This window comes from Falco biarmicus, chromosome 8 (genome assembly GCF_023638135.1).
Source record: "Falco biarmicus isolate bFalBia1 chromosome 8, bFalBia1.pri, whole genome shotgun sequence".
NCBI lineage: Eukaryota > Metazoa > Chordata > Aves > Falconiformes > Falconidae > Falco > Falco biarmicus.
In genome coordinates this window covers 26,527,103-26,550,819 of record NC_079295.1, presented here as the reverse complement: position 1 = coordinate 26,550,819, position 23,717 = coordinate 26,527,103, and the positions used below count along the sequence as shown (strand labels likewise).

The 23,717-nt window shown below is 54.0% G+C and overlaps 2 protein-coding genes across 3 annotated transcripts in view; both read right to left on the bottom strand.

Moving 5' to 3' along the window:
- CFAP65 (cilia and flagella associated protein 65) overlaps positions 1–11,086 on the bottom strand; it is a 33,781-nt gene extending 22,695 nt beyond the window's left edge. For both annotated transcript variants that reach the window (XR_008823733.1, XM_056350456.1), the window contains exons 1-10: positions 10,372–11,086; positions 9,905–10,059; positions 9,107–9,209; positions 7,545–7,711; positions 5,890–6,089; positions 5,084–5,229; positions 3,760–3,982; positions 3,148–3,413; positions 1,764–1,964; positions 975–1,337 (exon numbers count right to left, since the gene is read on the bottom strand). Coding sequence is in view for 1 of the 2 variants with exons in the window: in XM_056350456.1 (XP_056206431.1) it covers positions 975–1,337; positions 1,764–1,964; positions 3,148–3,413; positions 3,760–3,982; positions 5,084–5,229; positions 5,890–6,089; positions 7,545–7,711; positions 9,107–9,209; positions 9,905–10,059; positions 10,372–10,446 (1,899 nt within the window). In the remaining variant the exon portion in view is untranslated. The remainder of the gene's footprint in view (positions 1–974; positions 1,338–1,763; positions 1,965–3,147; positions 3,414–3,759; positions 3,983–5,083; positions 5,230–5,889; positions 6,090–7,544; positions 7,712–9,106; positions 9,210–9,904; positions 10,060–10,371) is intronic.
- Positions 11,087–14,319: 3,233 nt separating this feature from the next.
- LOC130154448 (motor neuron and pancreas homeobox protein 1-like) lies at positions 14,320–23,475 on the bottom strand. The gene is made up of 3 exons (XM_056350541.1): positions 23,040–23,475; positions 15,278–15,438; positions 14,320–14,738 (listed from the first exon to the last, which is right to left on the bottom strand). The coding sequence occupies exons 1-3, from the start codon at positions 23,473–23,475 to the stop codon at positions 14,421–14,423; spliced, it is 915 nt and encodes a 304-aa protein (XP_056206516.1). The 3' UTR covers positions 14,320–14,420.
- Positions 23,476–23,717: the final 242 nt, after the last annotated feature.

Genomic DNA, 23,717 nt, shown 5'->3' with positions numbered 1-23,717 from the left:
GTGGGGCATGGTGACTTCAAGTGCCTGTACCATAACAAGCAGCACTTTGTTTCAATGACATCCCTGGGGCTGAGGCATTTACTTTCTCGGGAAGAAGGGCTGACCAGTGATGGATAAGGAACACGAGTGCTGCTTTCCCAAATAGCTACATTTCAGACCCAAAAGATACTGAGTGACTTTCAAGCAGAAGGACCTAGCCAAACTGTTCTGCAAAAGTACAAGAGTTGCCTTAGCGAAGGAGGGTCTATAGACACTCTAGTGCAGTTTGAGATACTTGCAGATGCTGAAGTGGCACTTAACAGTAAGTCACTGAAAATAATCACCTATCCTTTACCTGAGCCTAAGAAACTCCTGACTCTATGGTTACTCCCAGATATCCTCCACACTGGCTTAAAGGGGAAAAAAATGCAAGAAGAATAATCAACAATGTAATGAAGATCTCTCTCACCTACCAGAATGTTTCTGGGTGCTAAAACTCCTGCAATTGCAGCCTTGTGTGACATAAATCCCACGTCACATGGGAGGAGAAGTTGCAGTCATATACAGTGCCCTCAGCAGCTTTACTTGTAGACGACCAGACACGAAAAACAAGTTATTGCCCATCACCCAGGCCACAACAACCCCGCTTGTGCAGGCTCCCATCTTCACTAATATCGCAGTACTTAATAATAACTCCTCCTTCACTAAGGTGTACATTACTTCACATTCACTGGGGGTAAGAACAAGTGTAACTGCCTTTATGCACGAGCTGTGGCTTGCTTTGCTGATTTATCTTTGCCAGGACGCAGATGAAGGAGAAATTTTGAACCACCAGTGTATCAAAGCAGTGGCCCAAGGAGTTAATAAAGGTGCCAGTTAGCCAAATTCAAACAAAAAGGTTCCATTTTAATTTTAACTTCCTCAGACGCCTTTAGCTTGCAAAAAGTTGCTTGCTAGGCCCTCTCTGGAAACTGGGCTTCATAATTCCTACTAACCTTGTAGAAAGCAAAACCTTCCAGCTCTGCTGCATAGAGACTGTTGAGCTGAGTGGGCTGGAAAAGGACCCAGAAGACTGATGACTTCAAAGGCGGGATGTCACAGATTTCAGGGCTCACTTGGAAGGCACTGCCATGGCTTGGAGTCCAGGCAACTGTGATATTTCCTTTGGTGTGGTTGGTCACACGGAGAGGAAGTGGTTCTGCCTTGTGAAGTGGCACACAGCAACCAAAATCATACTCCCTGGGGCTGACACTAACGTGAGGGGGAAACAAGGCCTGGTCACTGCTTACACCATCGTAGAAATATTCAGTCATGGAGTTGGCTTCAAAATATTCCTTGGGAGGCTTGTCCTGAGGGATCTATGGGATGGAAACATCTCAGTATGAGCAGGGGAAGTGTGCCTGTGGGAGACACCAGGCACTACAGTCCTGATTGCCTTCATGAGCAAGAGGGTGCACAAGGTGCACTTCAGTAACAGTTCCCAGGACAGTTCAAAGTCTAGGCTTCAAGGAAGCTCCTGTTTGTAAGCCAGTCCTGAATCTGAAACTACACAAAGCAAAAGACGACCCCATGCTTGACAGAAAGTAGCTTAGTGGCTGAGCTTGGGTAAGACTCAGCTGACAAAGATAATATTGGGGTGTGGTGGGAACATTAACAGAAGAGATACTAAAGAGATCAGTCTGGCACCTGCAAGTCCCAGATCTATCTGGCCTGTGTAAGAGAGGCCCAACATCTACAGAGAACAACACGGGAGTATCTTAGATGAAAGGGAGGGCATCTCATACCTCAGGGGGCAGCATGAGGGCCCCCTTTTCATCCATCTGCAGCTTCCCATCCCTCAGCATCACACTCAGGATATCAGGGGGGTAGAAGGTCAGTCCCCTCACCATGTTGGTTCGGTACCAGGAGAGGTGTCTTGCCTGAAGGATGGCTGGCTTAGCTGTGTCTGAATGGCAGGTACCAAAAAAGTCCACATACACGGGTTCCTGGGAAAACACCAGAAGGAGTAATAAGAAATAATCTTTCCTTCTGTGATTGCTTTGAGAGTTACAACATCCTAGTATCTCACTTCCAAAACCATGTCTGGGAAAGGTTTAGCATCTGCAGTTCTAGACTGCCATTTAGTTTATGTCTTGCTGTGGCCCAAGAATGTTCTTGAAACTGGAATAAAAATTGAAGGCACTCAGTGCACAGCTGTGCAGCTAAATTTAACTTAGAGACCTAAATGGAAAGGAGCCACTGAGGATGCACCCCACCCTACCCACAGGCATTACTGACTGTTGACATCAGCCCTCTACTGCTCATAGGAACCTGCACCATGGGGATTCTGCTCCACAGGAGCCTGGGTCCTGCACTTGGATTGCAACCCCATGCAATGCTACAAGCTTGGGGAAGAGTGTTTGGACAGCTGCCTGGCAAAAAAGGACCTGGGGGTGTTGGTCGACAGCTGTCTGAATATGAGCCAGCAGTGGGCGCAGGTGGCCCAGGAGGCCAACAGCATCCTGACTTGTTTCAGAAACATGTGGCCAGCAGGACAAGGGAAGTGATTGTCTCCTGTACCTGGCACCAGTGAGGCCACAGCTCAAATATTGTGTTGGGGTTTGAGCCCCTTGCTACAGGAAAAACAGTGAAGTGAAGCTGGTGAAGGATCTAGAGAGCAAGTCTTACAAGGAGCGGCTGAGAGAACTGGAGTTGTTTAGCCTGAAGTGGGAGAAGGCTCAGGAGGGACCTTATTGCTCTCTACAGCTACCTGAAAGGAGGTTGTAGCAAGGTGGGTGTCAGTTTCTTCTCTCAAGTAATAATCAACAGGATGAGAGATATTAGTTATTGGATATTAGGAAAAATTCCTTCATTGAAAGGGTGGTCAACGTTAGAACAGGCTGCCCAGGGAAGGGGTTGAGTCACCATCCCTGGAAGTATTGAAAAGATGTGTAGTTGTGGCACTTCGGGAAATGGTTTAGTGGTGGACTTGGCAGTGCTAAGTTAATGGTTGGACTCAATGATCTCAAAGGTTCTTTCCAATGTAAATGATTCTATGATAAGTAACAACGGCAATGCAGTGGGAAGAGATTTCCAAGGGCTACTAAGAGAGAGGCCAGCCCTGGTGGGTTACACTGGAAGATCCCTCTGACCTATTACAGTGATAAACCCACCCTTTGCCTTTCATACCTGATGGTGGACAAGGCACACCACTCTGCGGTGATAGCTGATGGGGTGAGTAGGTCGAAAGGTCACCTTCAGTGCTAGTGTTGTTGTGCCCTCCAAGACTCCACAGGGGCGATCCAAGGAGAAGACACTCCCTCTGCCATCAATATCAAACTGGTAATAGGCTGGGACATTTGAGGTGTTGCTGATTTTCAACATCTGCACCAAACTTTGCCCAAGATTGATCCAGTCGAAGTCCACAGAATGTTGATGCAGGGACACCAAAGGACCTAGCACAACAACATGCAAAACAAGATCCTGGACCTGTCATAGCTGTTTCTGTCGACACATCATAAGCCACTGCTGCACTTAACTGATCTTCCCAAACTGGAATCACCTCATCAGCAAGCCCACCAGTCCTAGCAAACTGCTGGACAGTCACTTCCAACAGTCTCACATCTGCCTCAAGCAAGTATAAGCCTTGAACGGTGCACCAGGGACAGCCTGGGTCCCCACAGAAGGTAAGTCTATGACTGATGACTGTGGCAACCCCTAGTCCTTCCTCAAGCACTAGCCCTTCCCCTGCAGTGATAAGAAGAAGATGGGGAGAAATTGGGAAGGCTTTCACTCTGGTACCTTTACATGAGCCAACCACCTTCAGCACAGTCTGCAGGAGGCATCCAGCAGATAGGATAGTGAAATAGTCAGTATTGTGCTCTCCTGCTGTCTGAGGCTGAAATCGTATGCACAAGACCAGCTTCCCTCTGGCAGGGACAACACCATGGGACACATCACAGGAGAAAACATGATCTTGAAGCAGAGGATCTTTTGCTCTTTCTATCCTAAATGGTGCATCAACCTGCAAGCAGAAAAGGAATAGGTTAACAAGGAGCCAACAGGAGCCAGGATGGCTCTGAATGCAGGACACTAATTGGTGAAGAACTGCAGTTTTCAGCTGAGTTGACCACCACCACAAACACCAAGACTACTGCAGCCCAGCACAGAAATGCTGTGCAACCTTCTGCAGCCCTGTCCTGCTGGAGCGCTGCTGGCAGCAAGTTCCCACAATATGCTCAGAAGCCAGTGGGCTGCAGCAAAATGTCCTGGTGACCTCTGGGGTTGGAATGCCCCTCCTGGTAGCAGGGAGGCTGGCTCAAGGTGTCCCAAAGGGCCAACATAGCCTAAGTGACTGCTGTGACCAGGGGGACAGGCAGGCAGATAACTTATTTCCCTCCATCCACAGTTCCACCTTGTCTGGGGATCTTTTTCAAAAAACAAGACTGGCGCCCCAAAGCCTCCCTCAAGTCCCTAAAAAAAGGTCCTGATCCTTGCCGGGGGATGCCGAGCACCATTGCAGTGTGAGTAACAGTACAATAAATTAGTAGGTCTTTGCCACTCCCAAGTTGCAGAGCCTGTGGAGGAGTCAGCACTGCTGTCACCCATGTCAGCAGTCTCTGAATACATTCATCTTTTAACAGGCTGGGAGGGGCTGAGCTGGCACAGAGAACAAGGTGCTCAAATGCAGCCTGCCTGACACTGAGAGAAGTCACCAGGCTGAAGTCCACTGAGGAAAGCAGAAGATCCATCAGCTGCCTGGGACACACTCATGCCAAGTTGAGATTGCCACAGCTGCCCCGCAGAACTGATGGGCTTGTACAGGGTGAGCAGAAGAGCTGCAGGATATGAAGGACAACACTGGCTTCCTGATCTGGACCAAGCACAGTAGGAAGCAGGAGGGAACTTCCACCCTGTGCTGCAAATGGATGAGTTGCTAGCACTGTAGCTGGAAGGCAAGGGTCAATGGCCTGGTTGGTAGGAGAAGGCTCATCACATTCCCTGTTTTATTCACATTCCCTCTTGGCTTATTTTCACAGCATCAAGGGAGATACTCATGACCACATATGCCAGGGAAACATGCCAGCATGCCAGCTTCTCACAAGTACTCTCCCTCTCCACATACCACAGACATGTTGAAGATTTCTACACACTTCTCCACAGTTGTCCCCACTGGCACTGATCCAAAGCACAGCACATCTTGAAACTTTCCAGGCTGCACACCTTCATATTCTTCCCCTGTCACACTCACCCGCAGGTAGGGGTATTTGGCTGTTAAAGGGAATAATATACTGGGTCAAGAAAGAGAGGTGGAATGTCCATCCTTGGTATATTCAACACACAACGGGACAAGCCTCTAAAGAACCTCAGCTGGCCCTGCTTTGAACCATATAAGCTCCCCTCCAGCCCTAATTTACTAAATTCAGAGTCACATCTTCTGTCAGTGGCCATACAACAAGGCACTTCAGGCAAGGACTTGCTAATGAAACCCTTGCTTATTCTAGCTTGCATCCAGAAAGCTTTAGAAATTTCCTTCTGGCTCTCTGTCTAGCACGGACAGACAGGAGAGACTGAGTGCAGACAATATCAGGAGTTTCTGGAGGTTTTTGCATTGTGCCAATGAACTTCTCTCATTTCTTCCCCTTGGTCAGCTTAAGCAGGCTCCAGAAATGCTGGTTTGGCCAAAGGACGCCACTGGATTGGATATATTGGACCCTGTGTCTCTTCAGATCACACTTCCAAAATGGCAAAAGTACATTAGAGATTTTCACAGGCCACTTTCAAACTATGGGCTTCACTTGCTCATCAGTGGGTTGAGCCCACTGTGGCACAGCCTCAGAGCACAGCGCTTTCATGTATCCCTGTGGAATGCTATTCCACAGTTAGGGATGATACACACTTCTTTGAGTGTTAAATGCAAGAAAGGCTCACCCAGGGCTTTTAGCTGGATAGTCCTCTTTCGTGTCTCTTCACCTCCAAACCAGCATGTTGCTGCCACATCATACACCACAGCCGCCTTGGGCTGGAAGACCACTTTGACCATGCCCTCAGCACCTGGGTTCAGCATGCCACGGTCAGGAACCATGTAGAAAGGGCTTGGTGTCTCCCAGGCAAACGCAGTAACAAGATCACTAGGAAATGGAGATATGTTTTTAAGTAGATGAATGGATCCTTGGCTGCCTGTGCAATCACACATAGGATGGACCTTTCCCAATGGGTTTTTCAGTTAGGATGTGAAGCAAACAATGTTGAATGGCAGAATCCCAAATGCATCTGGCCAAATATGTGATGCTGGGAAGAAATTTGTCTCTAGGCTCTGCAAACACTCCACACTAATGAAATTTAGTTGTTACATCTAAGAACTTTATTAATGGCCATAAAATGTCTCAGCTTCATCATGTGATAGCAAACAAATCAGCTCCAGAATGGAGTATTTGCTTTTCCTGTATCTAAATTTGCTGCTACTTAATTCCAAATGAACGTTTGTTCCTTTTATATGCCCAGGTGAGAAGAGAGAACTGAGCTGTTTTCCTAATGCTTCATTCAGCTCTCCAGAACTCCCTTTGCTTGTTTGATTTGTGCAAAGAACATGACATACCTTTTATAGCTTTTTATATTTTATTGATTCCAAGCTGTGTGTTACTTACCATCCATATCCTCCACTACCCTGGACCTCTTAGTCAGCATAAATGATTTCTTTAAGGGGAGAATAAATCACCTGAATTGGTTTCTGACTGATACCTTGCTCTGCTGAAAGTATACGTGCCCTCTGTCCTTTCCACCCTCCTCCTACATGAGCTGACTGCTTTGGGAAGCACAGGCCATTTTCCAGCTAGTAAAGGTTATTTTGCTCTCACCATGAATAGTTAGAAGTAAACCTCCTCCTTGCCTGCGAATTTCATCACTGCACTCCTTTCTACAATACTACCTGAAGTACTGCCCTTCCCTCATTACAATAACAGTCTGTGGTAACTGGGAGCATCTTCGCTCCTAAATGACAAGTCCAAGACACAAAATACTGCCACTGCTTTGGGCAGCTCCATGAACCTAAAAGCAGGCACTGGAGAGACTCTCTGACTTCTGTATTGCCTGCCTTCAGATCAAAAAGTTCAGCTCGAGCACCAGCAACTCCACTGCCACCCCCATGGTATTCCTGTGCTGAGGGAAGACATGTCGCAACATAGAAAGACTAAAATTTTTCCAGCAAGTAGCTCATCACTCCTTGCTCATGCTGGGCAGGCTGCCTTTGATTTACTAGAAGCCTAGACCTCTCCTGTGAATGTGGGATGTTCTCAGTGGGACAGCACGCTGGTCCCCATCTAGTTTCTGCACAAGAACGGTTCTCAGTGTATGCTGGAAACAGACAGATGTGAGGTGCCAGGATGTGCCCACAGTGAGATCTGACCCACACTACCATTTCTGCTGCCTTTTCAGCCATGACCTCAGAGGAGGCAGAGGTCTGCTGCCTGTTAAGGCAGCCAGTAGATCCAATAACTGGAATGAGCTGCATTCATTGGAGAGTCCAAGAAGGTAGCAAAATACCTGACAAAACAGAAAGACAGTTTGCCCAGCCATGTCCCACTCACCCAACATTGCGCACAGGGAATGTTGTCTCTGTAACGTTGTGGACAGCACAGACAGGCAGCTGGACAGCAGCTGGGAAGAACAGACAGGGGCGTGGAAGCGTAGCACGCAAGGTGACAGAGAACTCACCCTCAGCCTTTTTAAAGCAGATGCTGTCTTCATATTCCCTCTGCACAGAAAAGCAAGGGGAGACAGCAGTTAGGCTGCATCTTGCAGGTACTGCAGTTCTACCCATGGACATCCATCACCTTCACCACAGTAAGAATATTGGGAAAAAAAAAACAGGGGAGGCCTCTGTGCAGGACAGAAAGCATATGAAGCACTTTGAAAAGGCAGTCAATGAGGGAAGTACTCAGGCATACTCCTCACTCTGACAGGGAACACACAAACACCCTCAGAGCGAGCAATTGAAGACCACATTTGTTTCACCTCATTTGTTTCAATGCAGATGGATTTCTTTCAGTGTTTCCAAGATCCCAATTCAGCTAAACTGAAGCATGTACAGCCTTTCCTGGGGCTCCATGAGCACAGAAATATCAGTCTTTAAGTGCTTTGTCAGCTAGAGACCTAAGCAGATAACGCACAACTTAACAAAGCAGTGTTGACAGCACTGTGTATAAATAGCCCCAGGACTTCTGCTAACCAGCTAAGATAGAAGGAATTGCAAGATACGTCTTCCATGCTCCCCAATCATCACCTCTCCTGAGTACCATTTATACAGGTAAGGAGAGACCTTGGGCACTGCAACACGCAGTCCTTGCTCTCTCTAAGAAAGCAAGCCTCCTGCTCTAGCGATTGATGTGGTGCAGACAAACGGTTCTCTGAAAATGGAACAAGGCCAGCAGCTTATTTCATAAAGGGAACAGTGAACAGTCATCAGAAAATCATGATACTAAGAGTGCAGGGTACTGGGAATCCACCCAGTGATCACACTCTATGGCTAGCACTGAGATTCACATGGAAGACATACAGCTGTGGACAAGAGCTAGAGATCAACACTCAGAACCAAGACACACACAAGCTGAAAAATCAAGAAAAGGGTCTGGGTAAAAAGGGGCTGTTAAAGCTTGAAGCAACCCACCCCATCCAAAAAAAGGGAGGCTCTTGGCATAATTACAGAAAAATCAGTAGCCCTTTAATATACAGGGTTTTGGGTCTCCTGTAAGAAAGCAGAGAGCGCAAGTCCCTCGACTCAAGGTTCTGCATTAAAACCACCCAGCTGAGGTTCCCTGGGATCAAACGAGGTATGGATAGTTCAAGCACTTTATCTTACTGATTTCATGGCCAGAAGCAGCACATGAAAAACTGGGAATACTCTTTGTGAGGATCGCTCTCCTAACTGCTGGCAAATTCTGAAGAGAGGCCAGGGGTTAGGCCTCCCTCAGGTGACGAATATGCGGGGAGAGCAGGAAGGTCATGCTGCCCAGTATTTCTATGCTAGAACCTTTCCTAAAGACCGATACATTCAGGTGAATGAAGACAAATCAGAAAGGACAAGAGAGTCAGAGGCCCACTGCCCCTCTGGAAGCCAGCCTGAGCACTGAGAGAGATGTTGCCACTTTACCTTTTCAGTCGGCCGGAAAACGATGGGCAGAGTTAAAGACATACCAGGGCTCAGGGTAATCGGCTGTGGAAAAACAGTGAAGAAGAATCGCGTGGAAGGACATCTAGATAATGAAATCAAAACAAGAGATTTTGTCTGAGTGCATACAGCTGTTAAGTCAGACAGCAGAACAGAGAATAAAGAATCAAAACCTCCAGACCCCACAACTAGAAGGGCTTTACACACCTGACCCCAAGGGTATCTTTGTAGCAAATCAGCAGAAACAGGGGCAGAACCCAGGTGTCCTGAAAACCCATTCCCAGTTCTAAATACCTACCCCTTCCTTGAACAATATTTTACATTCCCAGGCCATGCAGCATGGGCAAAACACATATTTGAGTTTCAGAGCAGGGAGGGTCATGGGGAGTGCTGGAGTGGCTCAACATCCAGTGGGACTCCCGGGACCAATGGTTTTAGGACACACTAGTGACTGGCTGGCATACATCCACAATTAAAATCTCACTAGACTGGAAATGCCTCACAGACAGAAGTATCAGCAAAACAGAATTAAAAAAAAAAAAAAAAAAAAAAGGCATTTCATTTAAAATATTCCTGCCAGGATCAAGGGCTGTGCTTCTGAATTAGCAGGTTTCTGTCCTGCTACGTAAGTGTTCATATGCTGTCTATAGCACAATGACCAAGGAGAGAGGGGACAGACGAACCCAAGAAAAGGTGCTAATGTGACTGATACAGCAGAGATAGGATCATAATGCAGCGAAAGCATGAGGAGTACGAAGGAGAAACAAACTCCCCACGCACCTGTAGCTCAGCTTCTGGGTTTTCTCATGAATGTTTTTCAAGATCAGGTGTTTGATCGTCTCTTTTCCAAGCTCCCAGCCATGCCACCTGAGTGTTTCGGCCACCTCGATGCCCCAGAATACGCCTTTCTTCTTCTTTGCCTTTCTTGCAGAAAGCTTAAGGAGTTGCAACAGAGACATTAGCAGTTTGGGAGGGAGGAGAAATCACGCAACAGCTGTTTCTCTAGCTAGAGGTTTGACTCCAGCAAAGGACAGGAGGAGCCACCCTGCGGCAAAGCTCTAAGAGTCACCAAAAGCCCTGTTGCAGGAGTCCAGAGGGGACGCCTCCTGGCCACAGCCCAAACAACAGATACTAAAGGATGTCATGAACGAGGGGAGCAAAGGCTAAAGGGTTTTTTTGTTTTCCTTCTCTCCCTGCCTTGCCAGTAATCCACCCACGATAACTGCATGCTTCGCTCGTCCACTCACCTTCCTGATGCAGCCACAGCGCAGCTTCCGAAAAGAGTCAGAGTTTTGGGGCTCGCCATGCACCTGAGCGAGCATCTGCAAAACAAGAGGGAAAAGTCCTCACGCACGCTGCTCCTGCACCTAGGCAGCCTTTGCTGCCAGGACCTGGGCTCCCCAGAAGCCCAACGGCCCCTCCTCAGGCTCAGGGCGGCACACCTCCCCGCAGGGGCTGCGGTGTCCCCGTTCGTGACCCCATCTTGCCAGCGGAGTCCAGCCCTCCCCACAGCCCCTGCTGTCCCCAGACTGCTGCAGCCCCACACCGCAGCTCCTTGGCACAGGCCGTGACCCCCACCTCCCTCACAGCTCAGCCCCGTGTGGCAGAGCTCTCCTTGGGCCTCTACTGCAAAGCCCTGCCCTGCCCCAGCCCCCTATAGACCCACAGAGCCCAGTATAGCAAGGCCCTGCTCTATAGCCTCGCCCGGCCCCTCAAACCCTATACAGACGACTGTGGCACGGCCCTGTTCCCTACAGCAAGAGCCTGCCCAGCTCCCTAGGGCTCGGCCCAGTCCTTCGCAACCCGGCCTGGGCCCTGAGCCCCGGGCCCCCGCCGCCAGCCCGGCTCCCTATAGCACAGCCCGGCCCCGGGAGCCCGGGCCACCTCGGGTGCCGCCGGCCCCGGCCTCTCAGCGCCACCAGGCGCCGGCCCGTGTTGCCATGGGGACCGGACACCGCCGCGTCCCCCCGAGCAACGACGGCGGCCGCCTCGGGTCAATCCGCGCGGGGCGCTGCCGGGGCGGCCGCCAGGGGGCAGCAGAGGGACGCGCAGAACCGGGGAGGGAGGGTACGGGCGGGAGGGGGCAGCCACGGGGCGGAAGCGCAGGGGCAGCTGGAGGGGTGCAGGGGGGGGCAGCAAGGAGTGCAGGGGCAGATGGGGGCCGGGGGGAGAAGGGGGAGCTGAGGAGCAGGGAGATAGAGAGGGGCGGGGGGCAGACGGGGGGGTGCAGGAGAGAGCTCAGGGTGGAGGGGTGATGGGGGGGTGCGAGGAGGGAGGCAGGCGCAAGGCTGGGTCAGCGAAGGGGGTGCCCGGGGGGATGGGTGGGTGAGGGGGCTGGGGGGCTGAGGTGGAGATGCCGGGGCGAGGGGCGCAGCAGGCTGGAGAGGGCTGGCGTAGGGATGCGGTGGCACCTTAACGCGGCCAGGTCACTCTGGGGTCCTTGCAGCACCGGTGACACAAATAACAACGTGACCATTGCCAAAAGCAATTATGGAGCCGAGACTGGCAGAGGGGAGCCCTGGCTGCAGGAGCCTATCAGGTATCCTGGGCATCATTCCCATGGGGCACCACCACCGCCATAGGACTCTCCTGCATCTTCCCAGTGCCTTGGATGGCTCTACAGGAGGGGAGGACCCCGTGTCCCCAGTGGGGAGGGCCAGAGAGCCCCTCTAGGGTACACAGGCAGCAGCATGGCCAAGTCCCACAGCCTGGGGAGGGTGCCAGGGCAGAGGCAGGAAGCGGATGCAGCTTTAATGGCATTTGTTGGTGTTTACAACATGAGTCATCTGGCTAAGCAGCCATAAATCAGCACCCCAACTCCTCCAGCATCAATTCTGTCCCCTCCTCTGTCCCCCCAGCACTGGATGAGTGGCTGGCTCCTGCAGGAACAACCTCATAAATAACAGCAACAAAACAAACCCTCCTGCAGCCACGGTGGACCCATGTGCACCAGCCGCAAGATGAACGCCTCCCATCCATCACTTTAATGGTTGTACTCTGGAAATTAAACCTGTCACAGTCCATCAAGGTGAACGTTTTAAGTCTGTGACATCCCTTCAGCTCCCTTCCTCCTTCCTGGTACTTTGTTGTTGTTGTTGCTTCCATTCTCTCTTTTTCCTCTCTGCCCCTCCCCATTCCTGTCCCCCCAACCTCACCCCCACCCCAGTGTGCCCAGCTCCAGCCTGTGGTGCTCTCTGTGCTCCCCCACTGCCAGAAGACCAGGTTGTACATCAGGTGGTAGATGTCTTTGGCACTGAGACTCCTGCAGCCATGGGCTGGCATCTGCCAGCATCTCCGTGCCCAGTCCTGCATACCTGCTGGGGGGGTGCACAGCTTCCCTGGGGCAGTGGGTCTCTCCTGCCCTGCTGTCCCTGCAGGGTTATGGCAGGTAGCTGGGTATCATCCTTTCCTATTTCTCTTTCCCTTTCTCCTTTCCTTCCCTGTCTTTTTTTCCCCCTTCTCCCCATTCATTCCTCTCCTGCTCCATGTTACACCAACCATCACAGGCTCCTGGCACCTGACCCCTACCCTGGCTCACATCTCCCTTGGAGCAAAAGCTGCACCCTCCCCACGACCAGAGCTCCCGTCTGGGCAGTGCCAGGGTCTGGACACCTCCTACGTGAGTAGTGGGGTCCTGCTGTGCCCTGGGATGTGTTGCCTGGAGACAGTGGACCTGGGCACCGAGAATGCCATGCATCCAGGAGAAAGCTGCTGAGCTGCCAGCAGCCACTGTGGGTCACTGTCACTCCACACGGGACCATCGTTTGTCTGTCCGTTCACCCATCCGTCAGTCCGTCCATCCATCCATCCTCCCTCCCATCATCTGCTTCCCCTGCCTATCCCTCTGTCCCAAAAGGGTCGCATCTGCTCCCCTGCCCGGGGTGCTGCCCACCAGCCCCACTGCAGCCCCAGCTGCAGCCAGGTGTTACCCAGACCTAGTCCCACTGCAGCCCCAGCTGCAGCCAGGTGTTACCCAGCCCTGCGAGGTGTGACAGACCCTTACCTGTCCTGTCCATCACTGACCAGCTGCTGGAGGTGACCCGGGGCTCCCCAGGGGCTGCTGCCCCTCAGCAGCTCCCAGCCCCACCGCAGGTCCTGGGAGCAGACAGCCCTCCCTGCCACATCCAGGCAGGAACAGTGAGAAGAGAGGAGGGGACAGCAAGATGTGAGGCAGGAGGGAAACACCACAGGCTGCCTGGGAATGAGATATTCCAGCCCACCCTGCCCTGCCCCTGCAGCCCTATGTGCACTGTGGTGGTGAAGCTGCCCCCTCAGGCGGGGGGGGGTGGGGAGGTTGGACATTGCCAGGTTGGTCCCTCTGCCTTCATGGCCATCTCAGCATCCCCAAGGGGAGGCCCAAAAAGTGTGCAGGAGGCATGGGAGGTCTATAGTGTCTGCCTAGTGCTTCTAGGGAGGTGGCAGAGTTTCTGTTGTCATCCCGCTACCAGGGGTTGATTTGAGCGCAGCCAGAGTGACCAGGGTCCGAAGAAGATCATGAAATGAGCCCATAAAGTGGCTGAGCGGGATTCAGACATTGGCACAGGAAAAGGGGGATTCACCACAGCACTGAACCCTCACAAACAGCCTGAGCATCTCTCTCAACCTAGGAGGCCTCTGTCCCCACCTTACTTTGGGGCAATGCCACACTGATGCAACCAGGCTAATTGCAGCATGGAAACCAGCACTGCTGCATTAGCTGATGAACCAGCTCGGCTTCACAGGAGAGGTTAATTTTGTCCTGCAAAGCACAGATCCCACCAGGGATGCTGCAGGTGCAGGAGGAGGCAGGGCAGGCTGGCAACATCCTGGGCATCCTCATTCCCAGCCCTTCATGCAACCAAGGGGAAGGGCAGCTGGCACCACGCAGGGATACACTGCTCCAGGCACTGTCATACCCAACAAGGAAGGGGCAGTGCACAGTCGAAGGAGGGTTTGGGGGTCTCTCCCTTCCAGCCATGCTGGTGGGCTGCCAGCTGTGCAAGTCTGCTGTCCCCACCCAGTTCCCCAGGTAGCCTGGTAAGACAGTGCAGTGGCAGGAGTGGGGCAGAACCTTCTGTCCCCTAAGGAAGAGCACAGGCATCCAGATAACAGCTTTATAGGGGAGGGATGTGGGGACTCCCTCAGATACACACAGAGGAATAATTATGAGTTAAATAGGATCCAAACACACATAAGTTAAAGGGAGGCAGGTGCCCTGCAGCCCCCCAGCTCTGCCCAGGCACAGTCTGTGTCTGCCAGCAGGGAGATCCCTGCCACTGCAGCCCAGCCCCTCTCCCCAGCTGGCTCCGTCTGCCTTTCACAACACAGAGCTGATCTTCCTCTCCATGGCACCCATCTCCTCCTCCTCCTCTTCCTCGTCCTCCTCGCCTCCTGAGCAAGAGGAGTCTGGGCCGTAGCCCAGCTTGGCGGTGCTGCAGTGCAGAAAGCCGGAGCCAGGGCTGTGCCCCAACAACTCGTGGCTTTTGGCAGCTTGTCCCTGGGGCTCGCCTGGCAGCAGCTTCTCACAGGCTTTGCTGAGCCCTCGTTGCTTCTCAGCCTCTGCCTGTGCCCCCTGTTCCTTGGCTTTGCGGCTCCGCTTCCACTTCATGCGGCGGTTCTGGAACCAGATCTTCACCTGCCAAAGGAGAGACCCCAGGGGAGAGCATGTCCCCCTGCCCCATCCTGTCCCCACTCACCCCCTCACCTTCCCTGCATGGAGGGCATCCCCCAAAACCTCTTTGTTGCAGGGCATCCCGTGGTGCTGTGGGTCTCTGGAAGGAGGCTGAGGTTGTCGTGGGGAGAGGAGTCCATAGCGGGCTGCTTTCCCCTGCCCAGCTTCTGCAGGATGCCCAAGGACATGCACAGGGAGGTTTTAATTTTAGCCCCACAGAAAGCCCCCTCCCACAGTGTACCAAGGGATGGGAAAGCTCTGAAACCCAAGCTGGGGGTGCCAGGTGAAGAGGAGCAGTATTTCTGGGTGCCCTTCACAAGAGAAGGGCCTGGAGCCCACCAGGCAGGTCTCTGCAGAAGACGCTCCAGAAGGGCTGCTGGTGGGGACAGAGGTGTGTGGCGCTGATGGCAGCCAAGTGAGGGGCATCAGCATTGCCCATGACCTTGACTTCCCTCCCTGGAAGCTGTCTGGTGCTATGCTCCTTCCCTCCAGGACCAAGGTACCTGTGTCTCGGTGAGCATCAGTGACGTGGCCACCTCAAAACGCTTGGGTCTGGACAGGTACTTGTTGAGCTTGAACTGGTTCTCCAGCTCCAGGAGCTGCTGGCTGGTGAAGGCTGTGCGGGGCCGACGACACTTCCCCATCAAGCCCGACTGTGGGGCAGCTGTGGAGCAGACAGTGGGCAGGGGTCAGGGGATAGCAGGGGTGTAGGGGGACACCCCCTCAGCAAGTCCGGGATGAGGAGGAAGGCAAGTGTCTCTTCCATCATCTCCCGCCCCAATAATGGCTTTATTGCCTGGCTGATAGGAACCAGTGAGATATGTTATCAGGCCTCGGTGTGCAACTGGGATCAGTCCTGTGACTGAAATTAATCCTCCTTTTTTATTGCTGGGCCATGCAGGTGGCTGCCCAACTGCCAGGGGTTGTGGCGGCAGGGCTGCCCAAGAGCCCCGCTATCTTGCCTGCAGCCCTTGAAGGCAGCACGGCGCTGAATCAGGAGGCAGCAGGAACAAAGGGACCTTTGAGAGTGCAGTGTGGGTTGGCTGCTGCGCTGTGTTTGATCCCTGCTTATCTCCTCTCTGCTGGCTTTATTGTCCTGATGAGTTCAGCTTTTACTGCTTCTCCTAGCACTGCAGCAGCAATCAAACCCAGAGGTTTGCAGCTGGGAGTAAAGTGCCAGAGCGGCACCAGAGGGGGCATTAACAGGAAAGGTCCTTGGCACATCCCCACCACTGCATCTCAGGGGGGTCTAGATGGAGCATCGTGGCCCCAGAGAGGTGCCCTGCTTGGCAAGGGTTGCTCTGGCTGGCCCGCTTTCCAGGACATGGGGCACCATCCATGTTATCTCCCTGAGATTCCAGCTTTGATCCCGACCTGCCCATCTCCCAAGGTGTCCACCAAGCCCTTCACAAACACAGCTGTGACACATGAGGCAAGAATTTATGGAGCAGGAATTAACTGATCGCAATCCAGGTTTGATCCCAAGTACCTGGATGCTGGGTGGGATGAGTCAAACAGGCAGAGCCCAGGCTGGCTGGGGCTCTGCAAACTCCTCATGGGAGTGGAGATGGACATGACCCTGCCTGGGCCTGCAGCCTCACATTGCCAGGAGAGACAGCCCATGGGACCCACCTTGCAGCCACTGGCCGGTTAAACTAGGGACTGAATAGAGGCACGCTGTGCCGACAGCTCTGACACACATACATGGTGTGTTACTTTGCACACAAAACATATTCAAGGCTAAAACCAAATGAGAGGCTCAAAGGATTTCTGGGACAAATACAAATGTCAGATTAAAGATGTCTCAGCTCCGCAGAGTTTGGCTGCTGTCTGGGCTCTGGCTGGCCGTGGGTGCTCTGGCTGTACAAATCCTCAGTAGAGACATGGGACCAAACAGACCTGAGAGGCTCTACTCCGCTAAGGAAAGGAGGTACCACAGGGACCAGCATCTGCAGGGACAGGGCAGCCCATGCTAACACTCCTTGAAGCTTCTTGGCGGGGAAGGCCAGAGATGCATCAGAAAGAACCGGTGGGGAAATTCATTCAGCCAGTGTTGGTGGGGAGCACAACACAAAGCAGCCCCAGACAGCATCTGGCAGCCTGAGGGCTCTGGCACCTGGCAAGCCCCCTTTGCTGCCAGAGACCGGGGGTGCACTGGGGCACCCAGTGCCTCAGTCCTGCCCTGAAGCAGGGGCTGCATTGCCCAGGCTGGCTATACCAGGTCGAGGAAGGGTCCCTCTGCGCAGGTCCTCTTTCTGGGCATGGTCTGTAAAGGATGCTTCAGGTAAAGAAAAGGGAAGAGGGTATGCCCACATCCCAGCATTCAGTGATCCAGGACTTCTGTGCTGTCTGAAGCTGGAGGCTGTTTTGCCAGAGGTGAAGTAATACCATATTCCCAGGCTGAATTCCCCACCCCAAAGCAGAGAGCCGAGGACTTGGCTTCTAGGGCACTGCATCCTGGCTCTGTGGAGCACAGACCACTCTGAAAGGCTCCTCTGTGCCTACTCCTATAAGGTCAGATGTGGCCAGCCTAAAAACAGATGTGGGAAGAGTGGTGGCACAGAAGTGAGTCTCAGCCCCAAAAGCAGTGGGAGTTTGGTCTGTCCAGCTTCAGAGGATACTGGAAGGCAGCTTGCTTTAACACACACCACCATGCCCCCCGGCAAGGGGTTCACTGTTCCCTGGGTAAGATGCTGAGGACTGCTTGGTCTAGCAGGGAAAAGAAGAATAGAATGTTTGCCCAAAAGCCAAATAAATCCAAATGGGATATATGCCAGATGACTACCAATGCAAGGGACCAACCGCTGGAGCATGATCCCTCTGTCAGCCCCAGCTTCTTCATCTCGGTGTCTCCAATTCGGGCTCAGTGCGGTGGTGTCCATTACAAACCTTGTACAGACCCTTACTTCCCTGGGAGCCCACCCTGCCTCCTGCCCCAGTGCTGACAAAAAAACCCCAACTCTCAAACCCCTCTGTGGTGGTGTTATACAGTTCAAGCCACCACCAGTCCAAAGCCCAGCCTACACAGGCACAGCTGGCCACCTAACCTGTGACGTCCTCTGACAATATGCCCTTCAGCAGCTACTATTACCCATCACCACCATTCCCCACTGTGACTTGTTCAAGATTTGGCTGCAGACAAAACGGGGTGAGCCCAAACTGACATAGCTTTAAGGTCCACCTGACATTCAGCCACCCAAAGCAGCAGGTCAGCATGGACCTGAGCAACCAAAATCTCTGGTCTCAGAGCTGCTGTTAGCTTCCTGGAAGGGCCCTGGCTTCTTTGCATGGGGAGAATATGGAGGAAAAGGATCTGCTGTTTCTCACTGAGGAAGGAGCAAAGGGAGGAGGAGGAAGTGGAGCCTGAGGATATGAAGAGGGTTTAATTTTCCCATGCAAAGAAATGATGTCTTATGGGTACTGGCAGCTCCAGCCTGTCCTGCCAGTGTGCTTAGTGGAGTCCTGCCCCCACTTGTCCTGTGGCAATCTGTCACATGGGCATGGAGAGCATTGTCCCAGGGGATGCATAGCAAGCATCCCCCCAGGGATCACCTCCCCCAGCCTGTACCAGCTGAGCTATGAACCCATCCTCATCACAACTGGCATCCCATAGATGGGGTGCCTTCCCTTTGGGAAGGCTCTCCCCATTATCCAGCTCCTACCAGAAGACCAGCGACTGCCTCAGCATCACACCTTTGCTTGCCAAAGGATTTCCTATCTTCCCAGCCATCTCCTCTAGTGCTACATCTAGGATCAGAATTTGTCTCAATGTCCCTTCAGCCTGGCAGGGCTTGGACCCCCTGATGGGTACCCAGCATTTGGCTGCAACATCAGTAAATTAATTGCTTGGCCTGGAGCCGGGAATGTCCTCTGAGTCTGAGGTCAGGAGCTCTACAAGGCAGCTGCCTCCTGGATAATTAGATAAAGCTTATAAAAAATTGTTGGTTTATTTGATACATTTCCGTCTACTTGATAACAAAGGTAATCCTAGGTTGATATTAACCCACTTGGTTTTAATTTGGTTTGTTTAGCTATAGTTCACTTAACTTTGTGGGCTGGCAAATAAAGGAGAGGAAATTAGCACCCTGACTGCTTTGGAGGTGTTTCTGCAGATGTCAGGGATGGGAGGGAGAGATGTGGTCTCACCAGCATCAGGGCCATCACCAGAGGCTTCTCCTGGTCTGCTGGCAGCCCTAACCATTGTCCGTGGGCAGCCTGTGTAAGGGCACTTGCTACTTCTGTTAGCTCCTTACTTGCTCCACCTTTGACCCCTGACTGCTGCTTGCCAGCTGTTTTCCAGCCCATGCTTCCTGCTGACAACGGACCAGTGTGCACCTGGTGAGCCTTGGAAAGTGGTGATTTTTTAAACAGTTTGATATGACCTGTCTTGCCTGCTCTCCTAGCCCAGCACAGCCCATCAGCCAGGTCTCTGCTGCTGTGGGCAAGATCTGGCCAGAGCTCCAAGCCATCAAGGTGGTAAGTAGATGATGCAGAGAAGCAGCATCCCAGGAAAGCCATCTGAACACCAGGTCCCCTGCAGGGAATCCTTTGCTCTTCCTGAGAGTCTGCAGCTGTATGTCACCACTCCACCCCCTGCTCCTACAGCTCTCTGCCAAGGCAGGTCCACCACCACTGCATTTCCATGCTGATACCTGGGGCAAACAAATCACAGCTCCCAGAAATACTAATAGGCACGGCACCCTGGTGCAAAACGCTCCTCCTGTGCAGTTCAGGAGTGCTCAAAGCCCTAGGACAAGGACCCAGGCTGGAGACAGGCAGCTGCAGCAAGGGCATGCCTGCTCCTATGCTCAGGCCTCCCCACCCAGCCCTCTCACTCCGCATTGCAGCAGAGGCAGCCAGGCACTGCCTGTGACTCTGCAGAGGCAGATAGTGAGGAAGGCATGGTACCCACTTGCACTGCAGCAGGAGCACTTTTCTGAGCAATCCCAGCACCCAAGACCAGGCCAGGTTCCTAAGGGTACCCACAGTCTCAGACCATCTCCCCAGCACCCTACCTCCCTCATATACAGGTGAGAGCAGGGCGAGTGTGTGCAATGCATCCCCGCAGAGCTTGTGGCTTCATTTCAGGGGCTGTCCCACTCCTTCTCCTACCCTGACCGTTCCCAGGAGACCAAACTAGACCATACCTGCAAAACACCTCTATGCATGCAGCTGAAGAAGGAATTTATTCCAGGATTTAGTCCTGGAATCCCCTATAAATAAATCACAAAGGTGATCTCCCTCTGGGATGCCCCAGAACATGTCCTAGGAGGCTTTCAGATTCATCTCTTCCAGTTATCTATGTCGGCTGCTACCCAGATAGCTAAACATGACCAGCACCAGTAGCATGGACACTTGTGCTCAGTCACTGTGGAAACCTCAGCCAGGCAGGTCCATCTGTCTGTCTAGGCTAGGTGTTGGGACAGGGCACCCAGCCCACCACCACCCTCAGAGGAATGAGGATGGGCTATGCAGGCAGCATGTCCTAAGCAAGTGCCCCTTCCTGTCCCTGCATACCCATGCCACTGTCCCTGTCCCCACACCATGGCCAGCACACTGGGGCAATATGAGCCCAGACACAGCCCTAACATGCAGCTGGAGCCAGTGCTAGTGACTACAAGGACAAGGCACACTGCAAAGGGACCTGCTTTCAGAGCCTGCAACGAGCCCACAAGAGGAAAGGCTGAGGACACACTTGAGAACCCAAATGTTCCCAGTGGACTGAAACAAGGATCTGAAGATGCGTGAAGAGCAGGGTCTGACGATGCAGTCTACATGGCATTGGGAATAACACCAAGCAAGGACCAGGGGAGCAGGATCCTCGGGAGAACAAGTGTGGAGAGAAGAATAGACCCCAAGCTAAGCATAAGCCCCTCAGGTCAGAAGTGATGTCTGTGGGGAAGTACGGGCAGGTAGAACAGCTGCAAATGCACAAAGCTTCATCCTTCTGCCTCAGGGAGGCATCAGCTCACACTCTGCACCCAGCTTGGCCCCTGTGCTTTGAGACAGGGGGACATTTGGAAGAAAACCCTGAAAGCAGTCAGGATGGAAACTGGCTTGGAGGAGATGGAAGCAGTTGGGCTGTGTAGTGGGGGGAGGAGAAAGCTGAAAGGGACCTACAGAACCTTACCTTGCCATGTGCAGACCAGGCAAGCAAAGAGAATGGATAGTGATTTGCTGTGTTTGGTGTGATAAATCTTGGGAGCAAACCGGAGCACAAAAAGCTTCACAGCAGGAGAATTGCTGAAATATTAAATGGGACAGTCTGTGGAAAAAAGAATCCCCCCCTGCAAAAGGCTCCCCAGAATTGGGAGCAGACACATTTAGGCAAGGATATGGATTGAAGGTGGTCACTGGTTTAAAAATCAGCAGATCTGGCAGCTTTTGCTGCATCCCTGTTAAACCTACATGTACCTTTCTTTGGCTCTACCCTGCTTTGGGCTCTCCAGGGTTCCCGTGCATCCTAGCACAGCCCAAAAGCTCTTTGCACAAGCTGTTCTCGCACCCATGATTTGGCCTTTGTGTCCTTTCAGCAGGGTTTTGGACACAACCAGCTCTGGAGTGCATCTTGCACTTGAGAGGTATGGAGCTGATGCACAAATGCAAATTTGATGCACAAATATCTCTACATTATTCCAGCCAGAAGCTGTGCTCAAGGCCACAGGGACAGGTGCAGTGGTGTGATCCCACCCTGGTGAAACACAATCCTGCGTGAAACTGTTGGGATGCCGAGATACACTGACAGACTCAGACCCTGTGAGGACAATGTGGCCTCTGCAGAGGAGTAGGAAGGTGCTTCACCACCCAACAAATAGAAATATTTACACACACACACCCGCTCTTAACAACATGCTGGAAGAGTGCACACAGCCCATAGCACTGGAGGCTTATTCTACACCTTTAGGTGCCACCACCACTTCACGGCTGGACCTACCCTACAGTCCAGGGAGAGCCAGGGAAAGGGAGACAGCCCAGTGAAGGGAACAGACTCTTTCCCTTCAACCTGCCCAGGTATAATTTGAGGAAGGAACAATGAATGGGATGTTTCATGTTAATTCTCCATTTTTGTACTATTATTCATGCAGCCAGTTTATTAATTAACTGACTTAGGCAGCTTTTTTCTTTTTAGCGGGCTCCCAGATTATTAAGACCCTAAACTCAGCTAATCAGTCTGGATACTCTGCTGGTGGTTTATTCAAACCACTCCGAGTTTATTGCCCACTGGCCTCATCTTTGCAGTGACCAGACCTCCGCTCACCCCACGCACAGGGCAGGGGCCGGGTCACACTGCCAGGGGTGCCAGTGCCCGGCGGGGCAAGAGCCCGAGGTCGGTCCATGCGCCGTCCACGCCCTGCAGGACCCTCCCCACCCGTGGCCCATCGCTGCAGTGCAGGAGCCGGTGCCTGCCCGCAGCCCTGCCCGTGCCCGCCGTGCCAGGGGCTGTGCACGGAGCCGGCGCCCGCTTTGCGTGCCCGAAGGGACCGGCGCTGAGCGGGAGCCGAGCGCGCTGCCGGGCTGACCGATCTCTGCATCTCCCGTCGGCACCGGGCTCAGCGGCCCCTCGCCCCCACGAGCCGAGCGCGGCGGCGGGCGGTGCCGGGAGCCCCGGCCCTTCCCCGGCCCAGGGGCCGGGTCCCGCCGCGCACCTTTCGGTGTCGAGCCGCAGGGATCCGGACGGTTCGTTCCCAAGTACACCGGGCGGGAGTTATTCGTTTCCCAGTGTGGGTTCCCGCCGCCGCTTCTTTATTTTCGTTTCCTTCCCGCCGCGGCCGAGCTCAACGAGCCCGCGACGGCCGTGCGGGACCGGCAGCTGGGGCCGGCGCGCCTGGCCCGGCCCTGGAGCAGCTCTGCTCCGGCGGCACCGGGGCGGGCAGTGCCCCTCGGGGCCGTCCCGAAGCACCGGGCCGGCGTAGGGCGAGACTTTGCCCTTCGGATCGGGTTGCCGGGGCCCCGCAACCCTCGAAGGTCTCCGAAGCGCGGGTCTTGCTTCCCCCCGTCAATGGGACCCCTGCACATGCCCTGGCTGGGGAGCGGGTCTGGGCGCAGCAAAAGCCCCGCGTTGGGGTCAGCTCCGAGGGCTCACCGCCCCCGCGGGGCTCCCGACCAGGACCGCCGGGGAGCTGCGAAGAGGCGGCCTCGGAAACCCTCAGCCCTCCGTCCCCGAGGGCACCTGCACCCCGCTGTGCCGGCGGGGGCCTCCGGGGTTTGGAAGGGGCAAGAGCCGCGTCCCGCCCGACAGGAGGGTGGGTCCCCGGGGTCACTCACCGTGGAAGTCGGAGAGCCTCGGCACCAGCATCCCGGCTCGGATCCAGTGCTCCAGCGGGAAAGAGCCGGCCACGGCCGCCTTCAGATGCTCTGCGCCGGGCGGCGGCAAGTGTGGGATGCCGGTGTAGGCGAAAGCGGGGTGCTGGCCCCCCAGGGCTGGGAGCGGGTACACGGCGGGCGGGTAGAGGGCCGGCAGGGCGCCGAGCCCGGGGCCGGGGAGGTGCAACAAGCCGGGCTTGGGGACGAAGCCGGCCGGGGCGAGGGGCGCAGCAGCCGCGGGCGCCCGCGGCGAGGGCGTGTCGGAGCGCCCGGCGGGGCCGGGGCTCGCCGCGGGGCTCCCGGGGCTCAGCCCCGGCGGGGAGCCGCTCCGTGCCGGCTCTTCAGCCAGGAGCGCCTCGATGCGGAAGTTTTGGGACTTCTCCATGGGCTTGTGCATGACCCAGCCCCTTGCAGAGCCGCCGGGCCCCCCAGCACCCCGCCGCTCCCCTGCCAGGGCACAGCCCGGCCGGGCAGCCCCGGGCCAGCACTGGCGGGCATCCACCGGCGGGGCCCCGCCGCACCGCGCTCCGCGGGGCTGCCCTCGGGGGCAGCCCTCCTCTCCGCTCCTCCTCCCGGGCACTCGCTCGCCCGCCGGCACAGGGGGGGTTTTAACCCCCCCTCCATCTGCCCCAGCTCCCC

Coding starts and splice junctions, on each gene's coding strand:
- LOC130154448 (XM_056350541.1), bottom strand. CDS start 23,475: ATGCACAAGCCCATGGAGAAGTCCCAAAACTTCCGCATCGAGGCGCTC. Junction 15,439..23,039: donor GAGGCTCTCCGACTTCCACG/GTGAGTGACCCC, acceptor TCTGCTCCACAG/CTGCCCCACAGTCGGGCTTG. Junction 14,739..15,277: donor TGATGCTCACCGAGACACAG/GTACCTTGGTCC, acceptor CTCCTTTGGCAG/GTGAAGATCTGGTTCCAGAA.